Source organism: Ascaphus truei, chromosome 14 (genome assembly GCF_040206685.1).
Source record: "Ascaphus truei isolate aAscTru1 chromosome 14, aAscTru1.hap1, whole genome shotgun sequence".
NCBI classification, from domain to species: domain Eukaryota; kingdom Metazoa; phylum Chordata; class Amphibia; order Anura; family Ascaphidae; genus Ascaphus; species Ascaphus truei.
This window is the reverse complement of record NC_134496.1, coordinates 9,254,145-9,274,896: the sequence shown is the minus strand read 5'-3', so window position 1 is coordinate 9,274,896 and position 20,752 is coordinate 9,254,145. Positions and strand designations below refer to the sequence as shown.

The 20,752-nt window shown below is 46.2% G+C and overlaps 1 protein-coding gene across 2 annotated transcripts in view; it reads right to left on the bottom strand.

The window, feature by feature from the left end:
- The window catches only part of EPHA4 (EPH receptor A4), a 70,186-nt gene that overhangs the window by 32,040 nt on the left and 17,394 nt on the right, over nucleotides 1-20,752 (bottom strand). For both annotated transcript variants that reach the window (XM_075569688.1, XM_075569686.1), the window contains exons 4-5: nucleotides 7,554-7,709; nucleotides 445-780 (exon numbers count right to left, since the gene is read on the bottom strand). In XM_075569688.1, coding sequence (XP_075425803.1) covers nucleotides 445-780; nucleotides 7,554-7,709 — 492 coding nt within the window. The remainder of the gene's footprint in view (nucleotides 1-444; nucleotides 781-7,553; nucleotides 7,710-20,752) is intronic.

Genomic DNA, 20,752 nt, shown 5'->3' with positions numbered 1-20,752 from the left:
TTATATACAGCTGGAAAATATCCAAAATCATTCAAACTCATCAGAGAGGGGATCATTTGGAATGATGTCAATACACAACATTTAGGGCTGAAGGAGTGATGGTACACAATTGTGAAGATGTAATTACTGTCCTTACTAATACTGACGCATGAAACAAAACGGTTATTTTGCAGAGCACACGAACAAGGTTTGAGGCCATTTAACATACAAAATAAAGTTGTTTAAGTACAATTACCTTTATTGTGTTCTATTGGACCAGATCATCATTATCATACATATTACAATATAATCCCACTATATACTGCGCGATCTCTGCTAAACTAATTGTCTATAAATCATTTTTATAATGAAGGATCAATATGTGATCATTGCTTCAATTCCTCTTTCTAATAAACAGCTATCACATTTGATGGGAAAAGAGGTCATCTCACTAGGACGTCTTACCGGCTTGGTTGGTTGTGACGGTGACCGACACGGACTGGTCCTGACTGGGGGTCTGCTTGGAGACGCCATTCACAGCCCAGATCTCAAAGGTGTAGTTGGTGTGAGCCTGCAGGTCGGTGATGGAGACCTTGGTGGTTTTCAGGCCGTTCTGCTGAGGGGTGTAATGGACGCCACTCCCGCAGGGCCGGCAGCGGCTCAGATCGGCACCGCACCTCTTACACACCACGTTGTAGGAGATGTCAGGCCTCCCCCCTGTGTTCTGGGGAGAACTCCACTCCAGGTTCACAGAGGTCTCGTTGACGTTGGAGATCAGGTTTTGAGGAGCAGACGGGGGACCTGTGGGTTTAAAAAATGGGCGGTTAGAAACAGAACAATGGCTGGATCAACAGGCAGAGATATTTCAACTATCTGTTAACACTCAAAGGCTGTGTTACTTCATTATTACCCAATGGTAACCCAACCCAAGGGCTTTACAAAACATTAGTTACTGCTGATAAGAGTTTACCATTACCAGATTAATTATGAGGCCTCTCTTTCATACTTGCTCCCACTGTTTTTTTTACAGGGGAAGCACATGATATTAGGACTCTATACATGAACAACAATATGCATATATAATGATGCCGTTTCCAATAAGGAACCTAAAAAGAATGGATGGATATTTGTCATGAGTTCTCTTTTAGCGCTGTTCAGATCTCTGCCGTGCATTGCCGTTAGTTACCACCACCAAACGGGTCCCGTTTGTCGCACAATGGGCAGCTCATCATTCTCAGGAGCACATAGGGCTTCAGAGGGCACCTCTCCAAAAGGCCGTGTCCACTTTCACGTGGGAAAAATGTGCCACATAGAATCAGGATCCTCAGAAAGTGAAAAGTTGTAGTAATTGGTATGTGGGACGAGGCCCAGTCAGCGTCTGAACACAGGGGCAGTCAAGCGGAAAACTAGGCACTGCAGATGCTGGCAGGTCTAGAGAGAGAAGGGTCAGGGCGAAAGAGAAGAGTCTCTCCCCCCCCCCCCCCCTCCTTCCCGGCATGAATGGAATGGAGATGGTAAAGGGGGGAGGGAGGGGGGAAACAGACAGTTGAACATCAAGGAGGAGACAGGCAAAAGCAAAACCTGACGTTATCAGCGAGAAGGAGCAGAAATAGAGGTGCCATTCCTGGCAGGTGGGTCTACATCAGTCTGTACGTGGCTGACATCTCTCTCACATCTTTGTGCTTTACACGCCAAGTAATATCAGAGAGTCTGAATTTATTGGGTCGGGATATAAATCTCACTGCCCAAGCATTAAGCACACGTCGGACTCAATAGTATCATTTAGTACAAAAATAAACAAAAGAAGGACTCCACATTTAGGATGGTGATCCTGTGCTTGTTTCCATGTCTGTTCTCAGAATCCTTTGTGTCTGCAGTATATTAACTCCAGTCCTCACGCCCTTCCCAACAGGTCAGGTTTTCAAGATATACCAGCTCTAGCACAGGTGGCTCAATCAGAGGCTCAGTCAAAGAGCCTCTTTGACTGAGCCTCTGATTGAGCTGAGCCTCTGATTTAGCCCCCTGTGCTGAAGCAGGGACTGATTGAGCCACCTGTGCTGAAGCAGGGAAATCCTGAAACCTTAACTTGTGGGGGGTTTGAGGACTGCAGTTGACCACCCTTGTATTAACTTACATGCTATTCAGGCAGCTGGAACGTGCAGTGGAGGAAAGCTCTAGAGTGCTTTGTCCACTGCAGTGACCTTCCCACTGTGGGATTTTGTGGCTAGTTGCTTTAACCATTTACCTGTCTTGTGTCTGGCTCGCAGCGGTTTGACTCATTACTTTGCCGTGCATCCAAGGATCTGAGCCAAAAAGGGCACACAGACGTATGCGTCTATATCCTTTTCCATTTTACCTTTCAATGCATCTAGGTATAGTACGGCTTTCTTGTCACGCTCAGTACATCCACCAGTGCAAGTGCAATGACTGCATGTTCTGAAGAGCCTAGATCGGATTGTAGGGAGCGGGTATGCAAGATAGTGCAACTCTGAGCTAGCAACGGGCTACTGAATAAATAGGTGTTTATTAACCCCTTTAATGCTGGTAGCCCATGAAAAAACATTGATCTGGGTTCATTAAAACGGAGTCCTCATGTCCTCACATTCCTTTTGCTTCCTTTTCACACACTAATCACACCGAGACCTCAACTGACCTTGCTATTCTCATCAAATGACCTTGGATTCATTGTGGTCATTTAATGCAAACAGGAGCATCATTCAATGTTTTGCCGTTCCCCATCAATGCGACTGAACGATTGTGCTTGCTATTCTGTTTTGTTGACAGACCCTTCGGATTTCGCCGGCCGTTTTTTCCGCTTAGCCGGGCGATTTTCTTGAGATAACTCTGACGCAGCCCATTAAATTACAGTTTTCCCTTTCTCAGCTGGGCGAGTTTGGACTAGAGAGGGTGTGTGTCGTGGGCTAGGATTAGTCGCAAGAGAAAGCAAAGAGAAACCAGCAGAGTCTGACACGGAGTTCTGTTTTTTCCTGATTGCCGGGGTCTGTCGTTCAGCAGCAAGCAGACGCCCAGGGCACGAGAATTAATTTCTCGTTTAGATGATAATGCCTAATGAGCACCACGCCAAATGGAACAAGCTCTTTAGGATCTCAGGATTAGGAAATTATCCGTGATTAAAGGGAACAATTTGAAGCAATAGCCTATGGAGCGGGATGTGTCACGTGAATTCATGAGAAGAAAAAAAACAAATGTGTGTATCCAAACACATATCTAAGCACACTCATGTAGCATTCAGCATAGACTTCCATATAGAAAAACACCACATGATCTGGCCAGGAACTGGGGTACAATGCTATAGAGTAGTGGTTTCCAATCCTTTTTTGGTTAAGGAACACAAAGTGAAATTCTGAAGAAACCCCAACCCTCTCTAATACCGTGTCTCAGATCAGATGCATTGTAAGGAACCCCAACCCTCTCTAATACTACGTCTGAGATCAGATGCATTGTAAGGAACCCCGAACCTCTCTAATAGCGTGTCTCAGATCAGATGCATTGTAAGGAACCCCAACCCTGTCTAATAGCGCGTCTGAGATCAGATGCATTGTAAGGAACCCCAACCCTCTCTAATAGCGCATCTGAGATCAGATTAAATTAGTTTGTATTTGATACAATTTTCAAATGACCTGAAAATTGTAGGGAACCCTTTGAGCATGCCCAGGGAACCCAAAGGTTCCTAGGAACCCTGGTTGAAAAACACTGCTCTAGTGGAAATTGTTCATAAATTGTAGCATAAACCTCAAGCCGTAGAGGTGTTGATAAACATCAGCCAACCAAGATTTACAAGCTGGTAAATGAATGCTTGGATGTGGCTGACGGAGAATGATTCAGTGCTCAAATCACATGGGCAGTAGTCTGTGTCAAGCAAGCAAAAGTAAGTCTCTGTCTTCTTTTCCAAGCATGCCAAGAAAGGCAGGGAAGTAGCTGGTGAAGGATAAATGAAGTGGATACTGCACTCAAGCAGCTTGTGACAGTTGTAAAAACAAGATCCCCTTTCTCCCCGCTGTCCTCTTCAAGACGATAACCCAAGCTGGAATGTCCTAAACAGAGGAAGTAAAGAATGACCCTAAATGGAAGTCTTCGGGATGACGCCGGCTGTTCTGAGCAAAGAAGACGAGGTGCAGCAATCTACTGCTTTTAGTAATATCCCACTTAACCACTTCAGTTCCGGGGGAACTTCAATCTAATTTGTCAGACGTGAGCTGCCAGGTGATAAATGATAGCACTAGTAAACCATTCAATGTCACCTTTAAACAACTTGCAAAAAAAAAACATCAATTCAGACCTCCCAAATGATACAACGGCATCATAGTCATGTGCATTATTAACATGAAAAGCAGATATCGCCTGTGTATTATGTCAAGGGCCCCCACACATACATGGAGAATTGGTAATCTACTGCCGGCAATTAATCAATAATTCCCTAGAGCACAGAAGAGCACTACCACACTGCAGTGCAATGCAAAATACAATCGCAAGAGTTTGAAACTTTTACAAAGGGGATTCCTAATAAACCAATGACGCCAGAAGCTCCCGTAAGGTCAAAGTGGCTCGCAGAGGAGCAGCTGGTTCCTTGGGCTTAAATTACGCTCTGCTGCTTGTGCCTTGGGAACGCTGGGAAACTAAGACAGATGTGCCACCAGTACCCTGCCAAGCTAATTAATTATGTCCATCCGCTGAAGTGCTGATGAGATGTGCTTAGGGTGATGATGGACAAGGCACTACTGCGGCCACCGTCTAATAATAACTTAACCGAGATAGCCAGACCTTAACCCCTTTAGCTCTCATTCCCGCCAGCAATGCATTACCATCTTACTTTTATACGGCAGCAAATAAAAATACCACTTGTGGTGCATTTGCGTGTCTCAGACAGGTCTGCCACCCCTGGCTTTTCCCATTATCGCTTAACTAACAGTGCTTCCACTGCAGCCAGGGATTCTGGGTAATGACATGCAAATGAGCAGTCGCAGCATGACACTTTATATATAGGCACAAACCCTTTTCACAGAGCATTCCACTACAGGCAGAAACCCTCTACAAACTACAGGGAAACTACACAGGTCACGGATAAGAGAACCAGACCTAAACTTAACCCCTCACACACTGAAGGGGTGCAAAAGTAAACATGACAGGGTGGGAACCAACCCCCCAAACACAAGAGTGTGTGTATAACACACACAAACACACACACACTCCCTGAAAAAGCAGCAGTGTCAGTCAATGGCCACCACTGTGCATTCTCTCCGAGCTTTGCCATCATCTCTAGCTCAGATTTTGCTGCAGCGTTGCTTGAATCCGTTATACCAGCACCCCTGGAGAACACAGTAGGGACTGCAGATTCCCTGATAATTGCTATTGTGCTGTTCTGTAAGTGGCTCAAAGATGGTGTGGGGGAGGGGGAAAAAAAAACACATTTTAAATGAAGTTTAAAAAAAAAAACCCCACCGGGAGAATGTTAAGAGGCGATGCTGTTTTAACCACATTGGTGCTGAAAAAGCCTGCAAAAACCGTGCAGAGCAAACTCTTTCCAGCAGTGAAGGGGTCTTTGCAGAAGATGAGCCCAGCTGAGAGAGATGTGCACCATCCAGCACACAAGTGAAGAAAGGCTTTCCTTTCATCCTTGACCTTGGGTGCCGGAGTGAAGGTTGGCCAGGCTTCTCCGTCTGCCCTTACATTTCAACACGCGAGCTCCCGCCGCAGTGGTGGGATTCACAGGCAGGTCGCACCAGTCACTTCATTAGGGTTCATTACGCGGATAACTGTCAGGACGCATTAAAGCAAGCGGCCAAGATTAATAGGGCTGCAATGGCCATTTGAAAACAATATACTTTCTGGAGGAAGCAACAGCCAGAGCGGCAAATCTGATTACTGAAAAAAAATAATAATAATAAAAGGAAATTAGAGACTTGGGACATTCTGCCATATGAAGCCAGAAGATTATGAATGTGTAGAGAAGGCTCTCTGTAATAGCACACGCAGCTAACAGCCTCTTCTACGGTTTGACCTTCGAGGGCCACGGACAATACCACGTCAATTATACTCTACAGCAGGAGTGGCCAACTTGTGTGCTCATGGGCCACCAACAGGTCAGGTTTTAAGGATATCCATGTGTTAGTACAGGTGGCTCAATCAGTTGTTGACTGGGTCACTGATTGAGCCACCTGTACTGAAGCAGGGATATCCTTAAAACGTGGCATGTTGGTGGCCCTTGAGGACTGCAGTTGGCCACCCCTGCTGTATCGTCTTTCTGTGCTGCATGCCAGCCTTCACTATGCCAACTAGTAAGACACTTACAGCAGCATTTCCTTACTGTGGCATTATAAAGTCACAGGCTAAATACTAAGGATATCCATTTTCTCCATGGAAAAGACGCCGTGAGAATAGAGCTGCTCAAGATCATTGCAAACGGAAGCATATTCAATTTAGGATTTCAATATGCGGAGAAGCCTTCTTGAAATTGCTCGGGGCGAGATCTTTCCGGGTAAAGGGAAGGCAGCGTCAAAGCATATTAAATAGAGGCCATTGAGGGGCAGGACAAGGGGTAATTAGCTCGCCATATAATTCCCATTGCTGAACAAAAATCTGATTTTAAAGAGCAGTGGAGCAGAGTCTACCTTTGGCTTGAAGAGCGGGTTGTGTGTTTTATTTCTTCATTAGCACAGCCGTCACACTGAGTGACTGCCTAATGTAGGCCAGAATGAGAAGCGGAGGTATAAAGAGACCATAATGGGGGGGAAGAGTGGTGTCAACGTAAGAACCAATGTGGACAAAGGGTTTTTGGTTCAGCCACGCAAATGAGGACACAAGAGGCATGATCCATCCAACTTGTGTACAGTTAGTAAAAATGAACCTTAATCTAGTTTTCTAAGAGAGTACAAAACAACTCCAAGTTCCAGTTTTGGGGACGTGCAATGCAGATTGAAAGGCAAACCTGTCCGATAATAGACATATGCCTAATTTTAACAAGTCAGGCAGGTTTCATTTCAAATCGCCATATTTTTTTTAACCCATTATTGCAAATCGGTCCCATATAGTGCAGGAATCGGTGTACAGACGGGTAGACAAATTGCTTACTTAAGGGACAGAAAATCTAGACTGATCAGAGCGTTTGGACTATGATTTATGGCCACATATCAGAATGTAACTGTGGGCATTGGGTGTGGATTGAGGTAATGCCACTCAGCCAACAATATATAGTTTGACAAGTCTTCCCATAAGGTGCCCAGGGAACACAACCTGGACACCTGTGGTGAGGAAGGTCACCAGCACCGTGGGATCCATGGAGCCTTGCTCACTAGCCCAATTTACTGCAACATCCACCCTAGTCACACAATGGATAGGTTCTTCCGAAACGACCTTCTGCCCGACAGCTGCGGTGAAGTTACTGTTCTATTTATTGAGTATTTACGGATCCTCCCAGAGACCGGTCCAAATGTCCTGAAAGGGGCATCTATTCTAGAAAGTGACTATACACCGTGCTGACATGCCTTGTTTTTCTTTTGAAATCAAAAACCGTCACCAGTCCGCATCATGGGACGGGAACAGAAAGCGGGACTTACGTGTGCAGGGCATGGAGGCTGGGTCACTGTCCGCTCGAAAATAGCCCCGGTCACAGGTGCAGGAGGTCGAGCCTTCCCGGAGCGAGTAGCTGTGGGGGGGACACTTGGAGCAGACTGCATCTGTTGAGAGGGCTTTGTAGTATCCGATTTTGCAGGCTGGGGGGTAGAAAGAAGAAGAGCGCATTAGTGATAATGAATGCAAACATAAAATCAAGCAAACCCACCCGTACAACTGGAGACTTCTCATGGCAATCCCTGTGTGCCAGGACTCAGAGTCCCTATATACAGCATCAACACAGGTTCCCCATATAGAATCTATGGGAAAGTACAGGGCCCCTTAAAATGAAAGGGACGCTCATGCTACAGATGGTAAACTCCTTCAGGTTGTAAACTCCTATGAAATAGGATTCTCTCACCTACTGTATCCACATATATGCCTTTATTCATCTGTGTGTGTTGTACAGCGTTATTTTCACATCCATTTGTTCCAAAACAAGTGTTTTCATTAGCCAATATTAATAGCCTAAGCCAGGGGTGGCCAACTGCAATCATCAAGGGCCACCAACAGGTCAGAATGACTGAGTTACATCTGCTGAAGCAGGGATATCCTGAAGGCCTGGCCTATAGGTGGTCCTTGAAGATTGGAGCTGGTCACCCCTGTCCTAAGCCCTTGAAATGAACCTGCTGCCTTCATTATAATGATGCACAGCATCAGCGCCTCATAGAATTGTAGGCTGCACAACACCCAAACCCTTGCCGTGTCTGCCAACTTGATTTTGTCTCATATTCACAACCATGCCATGGATTTCTCTGTTGATATCTGGAGTAGTTTACAGTGCATTACATATCGGGTGTTGCTAATATTAATGAAGAGCACTAATAAGTCTCTGTCTAACAGATAAGAAGCAATGAGCGCCACTGTCCTATACAGCATTTGCGTTAGTTTAGCGCATGTTCCCTTTTCATCGGAGGGTCCTGCTGCGTTGACTGCCTCCTTTCTAAATGGGGGTCCCCTCTTCTCCCAGAGCTCTGTGCCTAGCGGACAGCCGACAACTCGCAAGGTGTTCGATTAGCTGCGCTTTGGAAACCGCCTCAAGGGGGGGAAAGTGACAAGAATCCCAAACCGCAGCTCGGCAGACAGATAGGCTGGGGTCTGACCCGACATCCCCACATCAAACGCAGCCACATCCCCCTGCCCGTACAATGCAAACCCACTGGAAACTGCCTGTCACTCAGCCGTCATGGATAAACAAAGGCAGCTTGTGTACAGCCAGCGACTGTTTGCAAGAAGGCCTCACTTTTTTTTCTCCGCTGGACTTGACAACATTTTAAGTACGGCTGACTGAACAGAGCCGCCACTGTGCGCGGGGAGTATTTATCGCCGCATTTCGTGTTCAGGAGGAATAAAATCTCCCCCCTTGAATACGAATGTCTCCACCATACATACATACATAATCAAATCTCCTAGTCCTTAGATCAGGGGAGCGCTCAACTCCAGTCCTCAAGACCCCCCCCCCCCCCTGCCACCCCAAACGGGTCAGGTTTTCAGGATATCCCAGCTTCAGCACAGGTGGCTCAATTGGTCCCTGCTTTAGCACAGGTGGCGCAATCAGTGGCTCAGTCTTTGACTGAACCAGGGAGGTTATGTGTCCAACCGTAGAAACGAACGGGCGGGTGCCATGTTAAAGCGGAGTATCTGTACCGGTTCTTATTAAAGATTATCCTATTCTACTTCCTGTTGCCCCCCAGTAATGGTTTTGGGGGGGGGAATTGGAGGCTTGCGCCTGTGCTAGCGCGAGCCTGGGGAAATGATATTGCTGGTGAATACGCTGCCTTTAAAAATGGAATTCTTCTATACGACCAGAACATCCCTGCGCTTTCTGCTGCTCTTTATACATCCAAAGCGATATTTCTCCACGGTTTTCCCCTAGTACAGAAACCCACCGAGCTTTTCATTCATGCCGTCAAGTAACAAAAGCAAGTGATTTTTTCATTTATTTTTTAACAAAGCCGTTGACAAAGGGCCAGGTAGGACCCAAACATCGCCCGGTTTTATGGTTTGTATTTTTACTGTGGGTTAAATAAACAAAGAACATTTAAAGCATTTGATTGCGGAGGACAACTATTTATTTAAAAATAAAAAATTATATATACACACACACACACAAAGGACACTTCTGATTTGGAACCTTACTTTGTATGGTGCTATTGTCTAGTTTATTGTGTCCTGTTAATACATTCTCACACCAAATCCCCATTCTCTGGGCCCCAAATTAAAATCTTTGGTGCGTGCTTAATGCTGCCCTCCCTGTTTTGTCCCTTTCCTTTTCTGTTACGGATTTGCTGGATAAGATGGGGTGGGGAGAGGAGAGGGGTTATTGCCAGAGCTTTGGGACCTTCCCCTTTGTCCCAAGCTTAGTTCACATGTTCAATACAAGCTCCAAATTCATTATCTTTGGCTTGGCTTTGAGGAGTCCCCCACACCCCCCCCCCCCTTCTCATTCTCATCATGCAACAAGAGAATTGCCCCAAACCAGATGTACACCAGCATGACTGGGGTTAAGATTTCGGATATTCAGATTGGTGAGAAATTAGTATTATTATATCTATATATATTTTTTTTTTTTTTTTTTTAAGAGAAGGATGCTAAAACTTACAGCCCCCGGTGCCACTTACCAAAGTTGAATATATATTTTGTTTCCCTAAATATGCATATTATTTTCCCCAAAGGTTTTCTACATTCCTTAACTTTTTGGGTAGTTTCTCATCCAAATCCCATTCAGAAATCAATGAGAGATAATATACTCCGGGCTCATTAGAGATGGCTGCTCTTATAAATACTCCTTGATCCTTGTAACATAGATCGTACATGACAAAACTAGCAGAAATGGCTGTCAAGGGGTTACAAAAAAAAAAAAATGGTTAAACCCTGGCTAAACGGGATGGCTCCTTCAAAAAGAGGCTACCAAGTGGCACTGAGTCACTGGGACAGTTATTTGGAAGACCAGATTTTACCAATAGTACAGAGGCACTCCCAATGCTTATAGGAGTACACAAGACAAAAGGCCTTGGTGCAAACTAACGCATCAATCCCTCTATGGCCGTGCGCATAGTGCCCGCGACGACGGCGCCGCCGCCCAAAAACAAATACATTGCCGCCGCCGGGTGCGCTTATAGTAAGCGCGACGGCGGTAACGCGACGGAGCGACGGAGCGGACTTTGGAAGCCGGGAATATTTGATTTTTCAAGGGCTTTCGCCTCATGTGACAGCCCCTGAGCAAATCAAATGACCGGAAGCCCGCGCCACCGCCAAGCAAAATATAACTTTTGCTAGCGGCAACGGGTGACGTCACCCGTCCCCGGTCGCGGGCACTATACGCGCGACCTATGTCTCAAATAGAGGCCTATGGTTCTGCCTACTACTATGTACGTAGCCTAAGCATTTTTGCATAATTGCTTGCGTGCCGCCATCTTTTTTCTAAATTGTACTTGACAATGTGACAAATGGCGAAAACCTCAAAATGCTTTGAGCAGTTTCCCAATCTGCCCCCGTGGCCCGGAGTCGTGAATAGCAATGACAAAATAAAATACAAATTTGCCAGAACAGAAGCCAATGGACACCCCTATTTCCCCCCCCCCCCCCCCCCCGTGCGAGGCGTGAAAGGCTCAGTATGGTGGGAATGTGTTTAAGGGGCGGCCTGTTTGCAAAAATATAACAGCACAAGTCGCCTGGGTGTTGTGCTTTGAGCTAATTAATTGGTTAACTGCTGAGTGACAACTGCTAATCCTGTTATCTAAAGCCCTTTCCTTCTGTATTCCTGCCCCCGGGGAGAGGAACAAGCACTCAGATTTAGCCCCATGTCTCCGTTTTAAATTGTTCGCTACATTTTAACCCTTCCTTTCCCCCGTATTGTGACTTAAGAGGAGCCGTACCCTGTCACAGAGGTGCTCAACTCCAGTCCTCCAGATCCAACAGGTCAGGTTTTGAGGATATCCCAGCTTCAGCACAGTCGAAGACTGAGCCTCTGATTGAGCCACCTGTGCTGAAGCTGAGTCTGATTGAGCCATGTGTGCGGAAGCAGTGATATCCCAAAAACTTGACCTGTTGGGGGGGGGGGGGGGGGGTTGAGGACTGGCATTGACCACCCCTGCCCTATAATAAAGGCAAAACTGGCACAGGTCAGCATGCTAGATCCGCTCGGAAATTTCTAGTGAGGCAGAGTCCCTGGAGGGAGGCAGAAGTGTATTGAGTGCACACTCCGTATCGTTGGAGTGCAGCCCGTTCACATGCATTGCAGGCGCCTCAGGCAGGAAAGGGGTTATGGCAGATTTCTGTGTTCAGCAGCCAGGGCCCAGAAGCAGCTCTAGCAAACTGAACAGCCATCACTTCGCAATCTGTTTGGGAGATGCAGTCGTCAGAGCTGTCGGATTCAGCTGTCGTTAGCTGTGTGTTGGCAGAACATCGTTTCCAGCTCTGAAAGCGGAACAAAAAAAAAAATCCCTTTCCCAAATTCGGCACCACTGAATTCTCCATCTTCGAGTTGAAAGGTCCGCTAAACGCAAGCTGTTTTCTGCTGGGGAGACCTTCAGGTTCCCTCTTTTGGTTGGAAACATGATTGTCCTATTTTAGGCATTCAGAGACTGTTGACACAGGACAGTTTGCATAAGAAAATCCCCAACCGATAAGGATAACCGTACCATCGGCAACGTTATGTTTTTGTTTAAATAAAGTACCCTAGGTAGCCCCCCATATCGAATATATTGTTGATTCCCATAAATCTGTTCTGGTTGAGCCTGCAAGAAATGTAGAAGCTTGAACTGTGGCTTATTTCGGTTTGGTTGACTGTAACCTCTCCGTTTCAATGCTGCCCCCCTTAACGCCGGTCCCCATGCGCTTTCTCACCGGTTTCTTTGTCTCAGTCACAAGCAAGGCATGGAGAGACTGCCTGAATCTTGTGTTGGTTACCATGATGGATCTCAACCTTTGCTGCCCACCCAATGCTGAGGTTGGCCAAAATGGGTGGTCTCCAGAAAAATACAAGCGGATCCCGGACACTTTCTAGGGTTGTGACTTCAGCTGACATTTTTATGGTGGCTGTGAAATACATCTTGCATTTATTCTCCTAGCTTCTTATTCTCTGTATTGTAGCCTCAGTTTAACCTCTTTCTACCCTCTTTGTAAGGGGCAAGTGGAATTTATTTGGGCCAAAAGCAGAGTTACAAAGATGGCAACCTCCCAGTGAGCTGCCACGTGGTTCTGAAGCTTTAACTTCTTCATTACTGGGGCAACCAAGCAGAGCATCGTGGAAAGGTCACAAGACAGATAACCCACTCATGTGCAGTCATTACGTACAATTTTAGCATCTAATGGGGTTTATGATGTATACATTTTTTTTTAACGGAACACTTTCCAACCTCTTATCTCCCAGTGGGGACTTATTCACCCACCATAATACATACATACATACATACATACATACATACATACATACATACATACATACATACATACATACATACATACGTACGTACGTACATACATACGTACATACATACATACATACATCACCACCTTTGAAAGCTGAATAGTTATATACCAATATTTTGGAAAAACCATTAATAATATGAATGTGAACTCGTGAAGAATACGGATGCTGCCAGCTGTCAGCTCAAGAAGGATTCAACCGACAGCATCTCATCTATTAGAGATATTTATAAGGTTACAGGGCCTCTGTTATCAGCACCCTGCGCCTCTGTTATCAGCACCCTGCGCCTCTGTTATCAGCACCCTGCGTGGAGTAGAAATATAAAGTAAGATGCATCTGTGCAAAAAATTCTGATCGGCAATGTTTCACTATCTGTGATGGGAATAGCATATTTCTAGCACAGCATCTTCACAAAGTCAACATATGGGTCCACAACACAACAGGAGTGTATTAAATTACATGCAGAAGGTAATTTCAGAGAATACCTGATTTAAAGCCGTGTGGAAGCCAATGTTTTCCACTCCGTGATCTCTTTTGAAAATGTAATAAATAAAATTCGACCCTTGCCGACGTAATTACATTTTCAATCAAAATTGTGGCATACAAATCATGGCCCATTAATGACGACCTACCCTTGAGTAACACTGACATTTCGGAGGGGGAAAACACATCCTAATGAGACCGGTGTCTGTGATGACCTTTGGGATGGAGTTCATCATGGAACATTGAACGGGCGTGGTTCATTTCAGATCTAGAGATTACAAATATGCAGGTGAGTCTGCAAAAATAATAGTTATTTTTCACACTCGGGCAAGCGAGTTAATATTAGTTTTTTCTTTGTAATTCTGCCAATGTACTGAACCAATGAAATACACACACACACACACACACACACACACACACACACACAGAATTTGGTGAAAGAACTCCTGAAGATAATTAGAATGAGGATAGACACTTCGCTGTTGAATAAGTGCTCGCTGGACGATCCGTGCTCACCTCTCCGAATCAAAACAAGATAAAAAATAGAATCGGGCCACGGCAATCCAGAACTAGAAAATTATAAAGGATACATTTAGCACATCGTGAGATACAAACAATATAATCTACGCAACGTTTCCGCTTGAGAACGGGCTGGTTTTTGGCTCGAAGCGTCGCTTACATTTCATTGTTTGTATCTCATGACGTATTAAGTAAATGTATCTTTATGTTTTTCTAATCCTGGAGTGCCGTGGATATTTTCTATTTTTATATATACGCCACTTACTTGTGGTTGTATGAAACATAACCGTCATATTTACAGCCAACTGGTTACTTAGTATTGATCGTGCCTGGTATTGTGAAATCCCTGTATGCATTAAGATATGTGCGGTCTTATTAACGATTCCAGTCACCATGACCTATCTTCCCCGCTCCCAATACATGGCCGCCACCTCCGACAGCTTTTTATAAATGGCTCTCGGTGCCTTTTTTACTAGGGGATTTCCTATGCTGAAGCAGGGCAGCCTGCCAGCAGAGCCCACAGGTGAATTCCAGAGTCCTTGCAAGCTCATCCCATATGCACAGGGGGCTGGTCGGACATGTTGTTATCTCTCCATTCACAGGGTTATTAACGAGCTCTGCGTCCGCTCTGTGCTGGATGCTTTATAAATCAACCTCAGCAGAGCCAAGCAGCTAATGAAGCAGCAGTTTCTCAGGCGTGTTACAAGAGGGCAGGGAACGGGCCTACAAGACCATGGGGACCCGTGTGAACATGTAAAGGTGCAGTTCCACTTCCAGCAACATGAGTATTGCAACGGAGTGAAAGCCCACAGCTATGTTATGGCTGGTCGACCTTGGCTTCCAGCACCTCCCTTCGCACCACACACAGGGGAGTAAACTGCTTGAGTGAGGGACTCAGAAATGTATCAGAAGACGGCTTGACTCATGCAAGAGAGTGCAAGCTCCCTGGTGCAGGGATTTCCTGTCCTAGTGTCTGATTTTTTTGTTGCCCTTATTCTGTTACAATTCCCTTTATTGCATTGTCTCTTGCGTAAAGCGCTGCGTACCTTGTTGCCACAACATAAAGCAAAAGATGCATGCAGTACATATACACGTGTGGCTGAAGAGACACTTTCAATGGGTCCCGTCTGTGTCACAGGTGTCCTAAACATCGAGGTCTCACTGGGTGTTAGATACACAGTGTCACCGGGTATTTGAAGGTCCGAGGTCTCACTGGGTGTTAGACACACAGTGTCACCGGGTATTTGAAGGTCCGAGGTCTCGTGGGTGTTAGACACACAGTGTCACCGGGTATTTGATGGTCCGAGGTCTCGGTGGGTGTTAGACACACAGTGTCACCGGGTATTTGAAGGTCCGAGGTCTCGTGGGTGTTAGACACACAGTGTCACCGGGTATTTGAAGGTCCGAGGTCTCACTGGGTGTTAGACACACAGTGTCACCGGGTATTTGAAGGTCCGAGGTCTCACTGGGTGTTAGACACACAGTGTCACCGGGTATTTGATGGTCCGAGGTCTCACTGGGTGTTAGACACACAGTGTCACCGGGTATTTGAAGGTCCGAGGTCTCGGTGGGTGTTAGATACACAGTGTCACCGGGTATTTGAAGGTCCGAGGTCTCGGTGGGCGTTAGACACACAGTGTCACCGGGTATTTGAAGGTCCGAGGTCTCGTGCGTGTTAGACACACAGTGTCACCGGGTATTTGAAGGTCCGAGGTCTCACTGGGTGTTAGATACACAGTGTCACCGGGTATTTGAAGGTCCGAGGTCTCGGTGGGCGTTAGACACACAGTGTCACCGGGTATTTGAAGGTCCGAGGTCTCGTGCGTGTTAGACACACAGTGTCACCGGGTATTTGAAGGTCCGAGGTCTCACTGGGTGTTAGATACACAGTGTCACCGGGTATTTGAAGGTCCGAGGTCTCACTGGGTGTTAGACACACAGTGTCACCGGGTATTTGAAGGTCCGAGGTCTCACTGGGTGTTAGACACACAGTGTCACCGGGTATTTGAAGGTCCGAGGTCTCGTGGGTGTTAGATACACAGTGTCACCGGGTATTTGAAGGTCCGAGGTCTCACTGGGTGTTAGACACACAGTGTCACCGGGTATTTGATGGTCCGAGGTCTCACTGGGTGTTAGACACACAGTGTCACCGGGTATTTGAAGGTCCGAGGTCTTGTGGGTGTTAGATACACAGTGTCACCGGGTATTTGAAGGTCCGAGGTCCCACTGGCTTTTAGATACACAGTGTCACCGGGTATTTGAAGGTCCGAGGTCTCACTGGGTGTTAGACACACAGTGTCACCGGGTATTTGAAGGTCCGAGGTCTCACGGGGTGTTAGACACACAGTGTCACCGGGTATTTGAAGGTCCGAGGTCTCACGGGGTGTTAGACACACAGTGTCACTGGGTATTTGAAGGTCCGAGGTCTCACTGGGTGTTAGACACACAGTGTCACCGGGTATTTGAAGGTCCTGCCACTGTCTTTCAGCTGCAGAAGGGACAAAGTAGGTCTCTAGTCCAGGGGCGGCCAACTCCAGTCTTCAAGGGCCAACAACAGGCCAGGTTTTCAGGATATCCCTGCTTCAGCACAGGTGATGCAGTCAACAACTGAGCCACCTGTACTGAAGCAAATATCCTTCAAGCCCGACCTGTTGGAGGTCCTCGACGACTGAAGTTGCCCACCTCTGCCTTTATCTGTCCGATTGTCACTGCATATTTTTTTTTCCTTGCATATTGGGCCAATGGCGCCATCGCAGAGAAAGACAGACCCTATGGACTGAAAGATTGAAAAAAATATCCCATCTACATTTCCCCAGGAATACACGTCCTTCCTCCGTGGCAGGGAACGCGTCCTTCCTCCGTGGCAAGGAATGCGTCCTTCCTCCGTGGCTGGGAACGCGTCCTTCCTCCGTGGCAGGGAACGCGTCCTTCCTCCGTGGCTGGGAACGCGTCCTTCCTCCGTGGCAGGGAACGCGTCCTTCCTCCGTGGCTGGGAACGCGTCCTTCCTCCGTGGCAGGGAACGCGTCCTTCCTCCGTGGCAGGGAACGCGGCCTTCCTCCGTGGCTGGGAACGCGGCCTTCCTCCGTGGCTGGGAACGCGGCCTTCCTCCGTGGCTGGGAACGCGGCCTTCCTCCGTGGCTGGGAACGCGGCCTTCCTCCGTGGCTGGGAACGCGGCCTTCCTCCGTGGCTGGGAACGCGGCCTTCCTCCGTGGCTGGGAACGCGTCCTTCCTCCGTGGCTGGGAACGCATCCTTCCTCCGTGGCTGGGAACACGTCTCTTTCTAGTAAGTTTTCTTTTCCTCCTGGTTTATTATTCTAAGCGAGCACCTGATCTGATGTCACTGGCCGGACCCAAAGCTCTGCGCGAGCGGCACTCCCACTTATCTGCATGTCAGCCCTTAAGTATCCGGACACGCCTCGGTAATTGCGGTGTGGAGTCTGGCAGTCACTGCCTGAGAAAACTCAGGTTTATGCAGTCCGGGCGCCTTCCTCCCTGCACGTCGGGAAGCCCGGTCACCCACTACAGGAGTTTGGTTGCCATTCAGGGTGATGAAGTCAGTTCAAAGGGCGCAAAAAAACCCCTCCAGTGATGTAGAAGCCAGCCAAACGGTATCGCAGAATGTACAACACACACACGGCTTCTGTTACGTGCCTGACCAGGAAAAAATGCAGCACAAATTCCAAGTTGGATAAGGAAGTTCTTAGAAAATTTGCACGGTGAATATTTTTAAGAGGCCCTCAAAAATACTACAGTACTTCACATTATAAAACAAGAAACAAAGAAGTCCAGAGCAACATCCACTGTGACAAAAATACACAGTGAAATACCTATATATCTCTTGAAAAAAGGGTCATTTAGTTAACCCTCTGGCCAAAGCGTATAAGCCTGCGAGCCACTTTCAAGGCATGACCATAATATCGCAGGTCCTAACACTAACATTACACTATTTGACAAAGCAGAAATGTCAATTTGTATTAATTTAAAAAAAAAAATCTAAAAAATTATACCGTTCTGTGGCTAACAAAATGCTTTTATTTGTGCGAGCTTTCGAGATACACTGATCTCTTCTTCCGGTTTTTGATTATTAAGCTCGGCTAACGCGTACAGGTACCTCTACATCAAATATATATATATATATATATATATTATATATTTATTAGAAGTGTATGTATGTCTTTATTTATATTGTGCCATTAATATACATAGCGCTTCGCAGTAGTAATACATGTGACAATCATATAAATAACAAATAATACATATATAAGTACATACAGACACACACACACACACACACACACGTCTGTGTGTATGTATACACACACGCATGCACAAATATTTATGCACAATAAAGCCACATGAATGCACACATATATAACCAATTATTTGGGGTTGGAGCTTTAATCGTAGAGCATATTTGATTTTCTTGTTTGTTTTTTCTTGTTAAATAATATAAATGATAGTTATTCATATAGTTACCTTTCAATGGTTTATGACCCACTGTCCCTACAGAGAATTCACATCCTCCCGGAGACTGAAGGAAGGTGTCGGCTTTTGATGGTCTAGCAGCAAATAAATGGCAAGGGTCTGTGAGCAGGAAATTGGAAATTTAAACCTTAATCGCCCCCTCCCCTGCTGCGGTGGGCATGGGGGAGGTTTCAGAGGTGTGAACCCGGAGTGTTAATGTTCCGTCCCCATTAAGTTCAGTTGTTTGCAAAGCACATAAACAGTTGGGGATGTGTGTTGTGCGAAGGCAGAAAGGAACACTTTGCACTTGGCTTTTTGTTTATTGCAGCTGGAAATGTAACAAATGGTAGATGTGTAAAAAAAAAAATAAGATTGGTCTTTTAACCGCTTCCTCACCCACCTCTGCGGTGTCTTGTACTGAATTACACGGTTACGTGCCACGGTAACAAAAAAGTTCGAAATCAACATTCAGAAAATATTTTCAAGCACACATAAAATAAGTTATGGTGGGTAAAAAAAAGTGACAAAAACCTTCCCCTGTATAGCGCTCGGCAAATAGAAATCCCGCGTGTGAGGACAGTCACGTGTCTCAGACAGCTCTGCGGCCCTGCCCTTCCCCATTATCTCTTAGCATACAGTGATTCCACTGCAGCCAGGGATTCTGGGTAATGACATGCAAATGCCCCCTGCAGACGCACTTACCAGAACGCCCTCCTACTGTCTCTGTACGTTCTCCCTACCTACCAATTAGATTGTAAGCTCTTCGGAGCAGGGACTCCTTTTCCTTAATGTTACTTTTATGTCTAAAGCACTTATTCCCATGATCTGTTATTTGTATTATTTGTTATTAATATGATTGTCACATGTGTTACTGCTGTGAAGCGCTATGTACATTAATGGCGCTATATAAATAAAGACATACAATACAATACAAATAAGCACACACAGTGTGTAACCTTTTGCTTCAAATCCATTTTGAAACCTATCCCAGCGTCACATTGTAAAGTCAGTATAACCAACATCACACTGATGAGGGCCGAAGGTCGGACCACGATAGGCTTACTGGCTCTGCACTTCTGTAACCCGGGCTGTGCTGAAAAGCTGTGCAATACGGCAGGCATACGTTTACAGGGCTCTACAGTATGTTAAAATGGACATGAAGCAAAAGGTGACACTGTGTGCTCATCTGCATGTCATTACCCAGAATCCCTGGCTGCAGTGGAAGCGCTGTGTGCTGGGAGATAACAGGCAGACAGGGTTGCAGAGCTGAGACTGCAAATGTACCACAAGTGGTATTTTTAATCAAATATTTTGTAACTTGAAGATGACGATACAGGCATACCCCGCATTAACGTACGCAATGGGACCGGAGCATGTATGTAAAGCGAAAATGTACTTAAAGTGAAGCACTACCTTTTTCCCACTTATTGATGCATGTACTGTACTGCAATCGTCATATACGTGTATAATTGATGTAAATAACGCATTTGTAACATGCTCTATAGTCTCCCCACTTGCGCACAGCTTCAGTACAGTTAGGGAGCCGGTATTGCTGTTCAGGACGTGCTGACAGGCGCATGCGTGAGCTGCCGTTTGCCTATTGGGCGACATGTACTTACTCGCGAGTGTACTTAAAGTGAGTGTCCTTAAAGCGGGGTATGCCTGTACTGAGTTTGCTATAAACAAAACCCGCTGTATTACTCGGCGCTGATCACTGCAACACTGTAATCACCGCAGCTACATTCCTCAGTCCTTTTGTTGCCCCTGAAACCCCCAGTCGGTGTTGCATATTCTCCAGTGTGGATTGTGTCCGTTTGAGTTTAACTTTCAAGAATATACATTACGGGCGGTCCTCGGTTATCCGACAAAATGCGTTCCGGAACTAGCGTCGGATAGTGAAAGCGTCGCAACCCCGTGTTATGAGCGGCGGATAAGGCATTGTGCAACGTCACACTGGCATGTATTGTAACGCGTGGGATATGCCTTTCGCCATCAAGTGGAGTGTCGCCGAGCGAGGACCGCCTGCGGACGCTTAAAGTAACAGAGAAGTTGCCGCGTGGGTAAGTGCTAACACTTTCTTGCGCAGTTCCCGCGGGCAGATATGGGGTTAAGCAGAGTATTCATGTCTTCCCAACAATTAGCAGTTATAGTAAAGTGCATCACAAATACGGAGGAAGTGGCGCGATGATTGATTTGTTTTTGTGTAGCACAAAGCGTGTGACGTGGGAACAATTGGAGCCTCTTC